Raw genomic sequence first — 9,498 nt, forward strand, 5'->3', positions numbered from 1 at the left:
TTAGAGTTCAACGTTGCTTTGATTCAGTCGTTCCCATGGTAACGGGTCATTATTCTCTGTGACTGTAGTGTTTCGCCGTTCGCTCCAAAAGTACTCGAGATCTGGAAGAGTTTGACAGGATGCATCTGAATGCCTCTCTATTATGGTCACACATCCTCGCTCATCCAACACCCTCATAACCACTGTGCGCATCTCATTTCCGTTCCCCTCAAGTTTTAGTCTGTGTTTATCACGTCGACAAGCCAACAGTGAACACAGATTGCTAAGACTTTCTCTGAGGGGCACATGCATGGTCAGAAGAATGGCGGGAAAGAACATGCTGCTCAAGTAAACGCACACCTGAGCAAAAATCAGCAAACCGACTGACGGTTTGCAGCTTTCGCCGGATCTATGGCGCATCCACACCCAAGAAACCCACTCGGGAAGCGTCATCAGCGTGTTCAGGGCGATGACGCATAAATACATCAAAGAATTCTCATATTGACGTGCAAGAAAAGACTCCTCGTGGGAACTCGGTTTGATGAGGAAGATGGTCCTGATGTGGCACACAGCAGAGAGGATGATGGGAAGAACGTAGATGCCCAATGGTAGCATCTTACTGAAAACTCGCATTGCATCTTGGGAGTGAAAAGTTAATTCGGATAATTCGGATACACACAGACTGATATTTCCCTCTTCTTTTAACCTGGAAAAAACGATATCAGGAACTGGAAACACGAGCGCAACCGTCCATATGATCATTAAGGTGATCACAACATTTTTCTGACGAAAATTCGACTGCTCCTCGGGATGACTGGAAAAGTTGTGACGCGCTTGACTCGTAGCTAACAGTGTAAATGCTTTTACCGCCAAACAGCTGTGCTGAATCCACTCTGTAGTTCTGCAAGCCAGTAGTCCGAGTGTCCAAGTGCGCTTGTAGTATGTGACCGTGCGCGCCGGAGCGCACACAGAGAGTATCATCAAGTCAGTTGCGCTCAAGTTGGCCAGCATCACATTAGCCTCGGATGCGCTCTGGCTGGCGAAAACGTAGATTAGTACCACAAGCACCAAAACATTCCCACCGATCCCAAGCCCACTGATTGTGCTGAGAATAGCTGGTACGATTATTTTAGTATCTTCCCCTTCTAACTGTTGAATGCCACCATCAAAACTCACTAATGTGCTGTTCACTGCCATGTCGAACTCCATGAGACGCAATCCAGTGGGAACTACTCTGATGTGGATGCACTTTGCTGTGCTGAATTCCCTTAGTTGCGCACGCTTGATTGCAGATATCTTAAGAGATGCCATTCAGTGTCGTCAAGCGTCAACGTCATCGTAGCTGAAGGGAAACAAACCCAGATTTGTCTATTGTGCATTTGAAGCATATAATGGCGTCTCCCTATTTCTCCACAGCACCACTTGAATGAAGTAAACAAGCAACAACTACAGTTGGAAAAAGCTTCTTCTCCTACTTCTTCTGGATTGTGTTTTGCTGTAGTCCAAATGGTGACATTAATCATAAATGCAAAATATGTGAGATAACCTTTCAGATAGTTATCAAAACATATATAGGTCTCATTGTGAACTTCTCCACTTACAATAGATCACCAAAAAATGATAATCTGCTAAAATTTGCTCACCCTCAGGCCATCCAAGATATTGAGGTGGTGCATTTAAATTTGAGGATGACTTCCGTATGTTTGTCCAAGTTCACATTGTTGCACTTACATTTTTTATGTGATCTGTTTAAAGGAATAAAAAAAACCAAAGCTAAAATGATTGCTTCAGGCCATCCAAGATGTAGATGAGTTTGTTTATTCATCAGAACAGATTTGGAGAAATTTAGCATTACATCACTTACTCACCAATGGATCCTCTGCAGTGAATGGGTGCCGTCAGAATGAGAGTCCAAACATCTGAGAAAAATATCACAATAATCCATAAGTAATCCACATGACTCCAGTCCATCTGTAAAGTCTTGTAAAGTGATTACAGTGATTAGTCTTGTAAAGTGATAACAAATCTATCATTAAGGTATTTTAACTTTAAACTTAGACTGTGCCAAAATATGTGTTCATAATCCATAATAATGCTTCCTTCAGTGAAAAAGGCCATCCCCTGTTGTCCTCTAAATCCACCAACATGTTTGTTTAGAACAGTTTTGGACTGTCTTGGCTTGTAAATGGTGCGTGGTATGTGCACATTTGTCTCCAGATTCACATGAGACAACTTTTTCTCTGGAAAACACAATATTATGAATAAAAGACTCTTATTTTAGCCGGAAGCAACAGTTTTATGTTAAAAACGTCTTGACGATGTTTCTTACAAACATGCAGCTTGTTGCTTCACAAGATGTTAATTGATGGACTAGAGTCGTGTGGATTACTGTGATGTTTTTCTCAGCTGTTTGGGCTCTCATTATGACGGCACCCATTCACTGCAGAGGATCCATTGGTGACTCTGGTGAGCAACTGATGTAATGCTAAATTTCTTCAAATCTGATGAAGAAACAAACTCATCTAAATTGTGGATGGCCTGAGGATGAATAAACGTTCAGCAAAATTTCATTTTTGGGTGAACTATTACTTAAAAGACTTATTAATAAATTGATTAATTATTAAGAATTATTAATAAATATTTATACTGTTAAGTTAGGGGAAACTTAAAACTGTACTTAATTTAAAGATAAAATCAAAAAAGTGCCTTGTTAGTACACCTATATGTTTATGTTATTAGTACATTAATATGTTTATTCTGTCTGTATTCAAGCATCTCGTGGCTCAGAGACCCTGTAGTCACTCTCTCAGACCTGCTTTTTCTCTGGGCCAGTGTGTATATGTGATTTCTTCTTGTTGTGACATAGTGCCCTTGGCTTGGCTCTCGCAATTTCTAACAACAAAGAAAGAGCAAAAAAATGTATGCTTAATGTGCGCAGGTCAGCCGAAGCGGTTATTTTTATTTCTCTTGGAGAATTTCCCGGACGGTGAAAGTAATGTTTTTACTTGAGGGATCAACTTTTATAGAAGATGTGGCATTCACACACACAATCTTGTTTTCTCTCTCTGCTGTCAGGCAGTGCTTTTAGACGCATGTATTGCATGCCCCTGGGTCATTAGAAATCTCTTAATAACACTCTTTGACATAAACAATGTGAAAAATCAGGGCAGCATATTCGATGGAGTGAAGTCTCAGCAGGAAATCAGTGAGAATTTTCTTATTCATTTGGAAAACATCAAAATATGATCTCTGACTGAGACAAACATACAGATAAACAAACCTTCCATCTATCCATTCATTCAAACTGCTATGCAGGGTGACAGGGATGTTGGAATCTATCCTTGCATGGGTGGACAGTCCATTGCAGAGCTTAAATATACTTTCTTTCCAATGCAAAACAGAATTTGAAGTGTGTATACTTCCTATGCATGGAGCATTGTAATATTAACTGATTTAAATGGCACTTTTCTCACTTGTCTTACATTAAAGGTGATCTATAACCGGGGACTGAACCTCCAACATTTGCAACAGAATGCTACCATCCCAAAATTGAATTAGTAGTAATGTTTACGATAACTAAAATGGTTCAGGGTTTGAATAAAATAAATCTGAAGTGGCACGTAAACTCACTTGAAAACGGCGAATGACCCTGGCTTTTAGCTTTAGAATTTAGCTTTAGAATATAGTATAGTTAGTATTACCATTTTATTTTTTACTTGTATTGTCAAATAGAATCACAAATTTCATATAGCTAAACAATAATTGTGAAGTATTATTAATGTTATTATTATTATTTTGTAATTCTGTAATGTATTAGATTTTATAATGTGTTTGGGGGTATTTTTCAATGTCTATATGTTTTTACAACTAAATGTTTCATTATTTTCTCTAAATGATTAACAAATAAACAATTAAGTCATTTTTTTTAGATAACCATGTGAATAAACAAATTCTTATGCAATTTGAAAATTATGTTCTATATAATTACGTAACATTTTGCAACAGTTCAATAAATATAAAATTACACAAACTAAATACCAATACATCAGTAACAAGTTAAATGACACAAAAATATTCATTAATTTGCGAATGTACAGTATAAAATCTCAATTTTCCATGGTCTGAATGAAAAAAAAAAAGTAATACATATGTTTATCCGAACGAGGGCAGCAAAGTCCATAAAGCTAAATACCATAACTACTTAAAAAAGAAAATACTTATTATTATAATACAACGTAATTATAAGAGAGACTATGTTGTGAAAATTATGTTGGATAGTTAAATGAAGGGGTCATTGTCTTCTGACAGAGATCCCCAGTTTTTAATGTTAATATGATGGCTCTGAGTCAAGTTGTTTCACACACAAGTGAATGTTCTTGGAACATTAATATTCAGTCCAGAAGTAGCTATAAGCTCACGGCGTTTTTTCCATATCCTAGCGACATTGTCTAGCAAGAGAACACTTAAAGTTACTTAAAAGACATTTTTTTATTTTTATTTATTATTTTTTTATATAAAGGGGTGTCAAACTCAGCTCCAAAGCCAATTTTGTTCCAAGCCTGGTCCAATACACCTGCATACCTATTTTTCAAGCAATTCTGAAAGGCTCGACTGGATCAGGTATGTTTAATTAGAGTTGAAGCCAAATTCTGCAGGACTTTGGACTTGCAGGAGCCGAGTTTAACACCCCTGCTTTAAAACTTTACACACGCGCAGAGTAAGTGGGACACTGTGGAAAGTGGGACGGCATACGCGCGGCATACGCATCATTTTTTATCTCGATTCACGCGCATATACTTTTATGCATAGCATTCGCGCGCTTATCTCCTCGGTTATCTGTGTGGTGTATAATAAAAAGCGCTTATCCCGCGCTCTGGCCGCAGGGCGGGTTTTCTCCCACAAATAAACTACTCGGCACATAACCCGTACGTTATTGAAAAAAACAGAAATTGGCTGAAATTAAAAAGGAGAAAAGTTAAATGAAATGAAGAGTTCAATTGGGAAGAGATGAAGAATAAATAGAAGTCATTGTAGATAACGCATACACTATTTGCTCATCTATTTAACATTCATTGAATTGAATAATCCGACCTTATTATCGTAAATAGCCTGCATATTTACTATGAATATGCTAATGCATGTTTGCTGCAAGCAGTCTATGGCGTAATATAATATATGCATATAGATTCACAACATCGGCTGCAGCTCTATAGAGCGAAACTGATTTGTAAGGAGCGGAGTAGGCCTATCCTTTGTCTTCAGCCATCTTCTGATTGCCTCTGTTCTAGCCATCTCTAGCTGCTCGCCGGAGGCCAGGCAAGTTACATTTCAATCAGCAGATTCACTGGAAAGTCATTACCCCAAACTCCACGCTGAAAGGCATGACGTCATTAGCCCAACTCAGCGCTCATTAATTGGCTGTCCCTTTGCATACGAACGCCGCTTGGGCCCTCGGCCAAACACCCGTTTTATCTCTCTCTTTTAAGGAAAAATAATAGACAATTTATCCTTAATCTAAAGCTAGAAATATTAACAAGTTAAATGTCATTTCCTGCGCTCCATTGTGTTAATCCTCTCCTGTTGCTTTCTGCCCTTAAGCACTCTGCAAGCGTTTCCTGAATGTTCTCCGATTGTTGCTTTACACGTCCCCTATATAAAAACAGAAAAGGCTTTTCTGTGAACCATGCGATTTATGCTGATATTTATATTTTTCCCTTCCATATTAGCCTAATAATATAATATAATATAATATAATAGCACCCTCACACTGAGGAATATTGAGAAATATGTTGTAGTAAAGCACAGGCACTTAAACTTTATAGTTTGTTAATTTACGCATAATGGCAAGAAAATGAACAGGATGCCAAACAGTGTGGAACCTAAAAGGATAGAAATAGATCTTAAGTTTGCCATCATGATTGTCAGTTATTTTATTGTGTTTACAGGGTGTCAACTTAGAATTCTGTTTGAATATCATTTGAAATTCTTATGAAAAGGAAAGGAATGTTTTGGAATGAGGCGAACCAACTTCACAAGCACAAAACATCACATTGCTAATACTTGATTGTGTTGGTCCTGTAGATTTCCTAACAAAAATGTCACTTCCTGGAAGATGGTGAGGACAATTATGGTGTTTGGTGTTCGGGAAGGGGACGCCACGAGAAGGGTCATTCCAGAATGACGTTGTTTTTCATTATTCCTTTCGCCAAGTGTGTTCCAAGCATCTACATTATGAGACACAATTGCCCCCGTTCTCTTCAGAGTTCCCACTTCAATGACTCTGGCCTTCAGAGTGAATAGGACATGGGATGCTCACTTCTGAAAGGAATTGTTGAGGAATTAACTTTTGCTTATTAAAATGACGGAAGGTAAATAGAGCACACAGGAAAAACCTATAAAATAATTACTAATTACATCAAAATTTCCAAGAAAATACTTCCTTTGAAACATTTTGATTAGAGAATGGAAAAAAAACACAGAGAATATTTCTTAATAAATTGTCAGTTTTTTATGTTGCAAATTACATCCCATGCAACATATCAAAAATCCATGCACTTAAACCGAAGAAACAATTCAGAATTTACCTCTATGGTCACTTCATTGTGCTAAAATCAAACTAACTAATATGATTTTCATCTTTATAACTGTGAGATATTGTATCCAATATATTGTCCACAATGTATATCATGGTACTACTACACAACAGCCCATTTTTGTTTAATGAATGTTAATTTTTGATTATAATCGCAAAAAGACTGTCTTAATAACAGTAACATTTTCTCTGTGGTCATGAGATTATGCTCAGTTAAAAATCGAAGGTCGTGGGTAGATAGGTTAATGACGTTTAGCTTTCATACCGCTAGCAGATGCATCACTACCGACCTGTTTGAGCACAAATCAATCAGCAGTCAAGGGCAGACCAAAACAACGGCAGACCCACAATTCACCCAGATTAAGATAGCAGAGTTTAAAACAGTGATGCCAGACGAGCATGTTCATAAATGAACTAAAATCCTTTTGATTAATGCACAGAGAGCTTTGACACAGTGTGGGGGCTCGCGGAGATGATGGCCTCCCACTAAACAAATGACACACCTAAACCTGCAGACGCTCTTCGATTAGCTCCCGAGTTTAATCCAGGGTCACACAGAAGTGAAGCATGTCTGTGGGTCAATATGAACATGGGAAGAATACTTCTGATGAAAAGTAAAAGTAAAAAAAGTAAACATTTTGCTGTATTGCTGATTATATATCTTTATTTATCAATTAACCAAATATTTTTCCTTGGCTCAAGGGCAAAGAATCTTTAACAGTTTCATAATCAGTATTTTCTGCTGATGTTCATCTCCCTTGACCTTGCAGTGACCATGACAATAGACCTTGAAACAGAGACGAGGAGGAAGGTTGGTGTGTGCTTTTTGTTTCCAATTATCTCCTGTTATACTCAGTCATCTTACACATAAATGCACACAGATGGCCAGGAGGATCACAATTTATGATGTTTGTGGGGATATGCCACCCATGATCATGACCACAGACCCGGTGACCCTTGACCTGTCACCTCTAACCTGCTCAAATGTGTCTGCTCATTGTGGTGTCCAATCACAATAGACCTCAAGATCAAACCCAAGTGTCTATTTGCCTTGTCTAAGCTTTTAGATAAACACAGAAGATCACTGACAGATTGGACCATTATGATTCAAACACGGACCCTCATTCAAACTCCACAGCACAGTTAGCGCAAAAACCCAAAGCAAATTCAGTCTCTAATCTTTCTTTTTGTTTTTCAAAAGATCATTCGTGATTGAAATTAAGTGAGCTATTCTAAAGGGACATCTGTCATAGAATGATACAGAGATACTTGGAAAAGTGTGCATAAATATGCCTCATGCATATTTGTTGTTTTTTCTTTTTATTCTCAATATTGAAGGCCATTATTTGCATTAAATCAGTTTTCTTTCTTTGGTGTTTACAATCTGCTGTTGTTTTAAAATTTGAATGTGGTTTTAAGATTTTTAACACTGTAGTGGGTCACAGGTGGCCTGTCTTGGGGTCAACTTTGTAAATGTAACTTGTAACTATATACGTATGTAACATTTTAGTTTAAATCTCAGATTAAAACATCTGTTCAAATGATCTATTTTTATATAATTGATAAACGTGTTTTAGGTTACTCATGTATTATTTTTATTTTATTTTCATGTAAATCTATGCTTTTGTTTTTTGTGTAATTGTTGTTTTTATACTGTAAAGTGTCCTTGAGTGTTGATTAAAATGTATTATTATTGATTTATAGTTATTGTGTTTTATGTATTATAATTTTTCACATATTCAAAAATGTACTTTTTCAGTGCTGAACCAGATCTGGAGTCTACACATTTTTTATTTGAAAACCTACCAGTGGAGGACAATGTGACTGAATAACATGTTTTAATATTGATAAAGGACGCACTCTGCATCTAACTGACAAACCGAGTGTGCAAAGACATATTTATGAGGGTCTGACCAGATAATGTGATTTAAAGTAGTTTAAACAGGAGTCATTTGTTGTATGGTGCATGCAAAAAATTATTATTTGGCTAAGTAAGAATACATATGTGGACATGCTGGGAGATTTTTTAATTAGTCTTAACAAAATTACCATGTAAACTCAACTCAAAGCCTTGTGTAGCATAAACCAAATTGAAATGAGTAAACTGTAATAAATGCACTGTAAAAAAAAAAAAGTTGATTCAACTTAAAATAATTTGTAACCTGGCTGCCTTAAAATGTTGTGTTCAATAAGCTAAAAAACATTTGTTGTTTACACATATATTGGAGTTCTTTAAACCTAGAATTAATAGTTGGGGTAACAAAGGTGAAGTGGAGTTAACTTTATACTTTGTCTAACCAACCAGTTTTTAGTTAGCCCAACAAGACGAGAAAGTTGTGCTAACGAGTTGGGGAAGCTAAAGTCTCAAATCCTTTTTTACAGTGTGTGTCAAAATTAATCTCTTTCAGTTAGGCTAGTAACGGTGCACATTGCGTAGGCCTATTGTAAATTTTCCTATAGGCCGATGTATGATGTTGAAAACTCTTTTAAATCGCAAAAGACCATGAAACTCTAACAAGTCTCCCTCTTTTCTAATCTCATCTCCAAAACACAAAATGACACCTTCAACATTTACTCTTCCCATCCAAAGCAGGCTGGGAACTAACAATCCCCTGCCAAAATACAGTTAATGCCAACAAAAACTAGTCCAACACACATGCATTTAACTTCTATTTCTAAGTGGATTGCATGAAATAAAATTAAGTTGGGACAAAATGTATTGAATTGTGCTGCTGTATGTGAGTGACAAGGAAAAACTGCTGAAAATTCTTTTAGTTATAGTTATAGAAAATTATAGTTTCAAAAGACAGCCTAGTTTTGTGTTGAGTTATGGGTCCACTGGCTACTCTAAAGCATACAAACATTAGGCTATTTGTTTTATTTAATTCCACCATCTTAAACATAGTAAAAGAAAAGGAGAAAACCCG

At 36.8% G+C, this 9,498-nt stretch overlaps 1 protein-coding gene across 1 annotated transcript; it reads right to left on the reverse strand.

Moving 5' to 3' along the window:
* LOC107733726 (probable G-protein coupled receptor 151 protein) lies at nt 1-1,208 on the reverse strand. The gene has a single exon (XM_016545478.1). It carries the CDS (start codon nt 1,186-1,188, stop codon nt 1-3), a length of 1,188 nt encoding a protein of 395 aa, XP_016400964.1. The 5' UTR covers nt 1,189-1,208.
* Nucleotides 1,209-9,498: the final 8,290 nt, after the last annotated feature.

This window comes from Sinocyclocheilus rhinocerous, unplaced genomic scaffold (assembly GCF_001515625.1).
Source record: "Sinocyclocheilus rhinocerous isolate Xijiao unplaced genomic scaffold, SAMN03320098_v1.1 scaffold789, whole genome shotgun sequence".
Classification (NCBI taxonomy): domain Eukaryota; kingdom Metazoa; phylum Chordata; class Actinopteri; order Cypriniformes; family Cyprinidae; genus Sinocyclocheilus; species Sinocyclocheilus rhinocerous.

Excerpts from the sequence above, each read along its gene's own strand:
- LOC107733726 (XM_016545478.1), bottom strand. The coding sequence starts at position 1,188 with ATGGAGTTCGACATGGCAGTGAACAGCACATTAGTGAGTTTTGATGGT.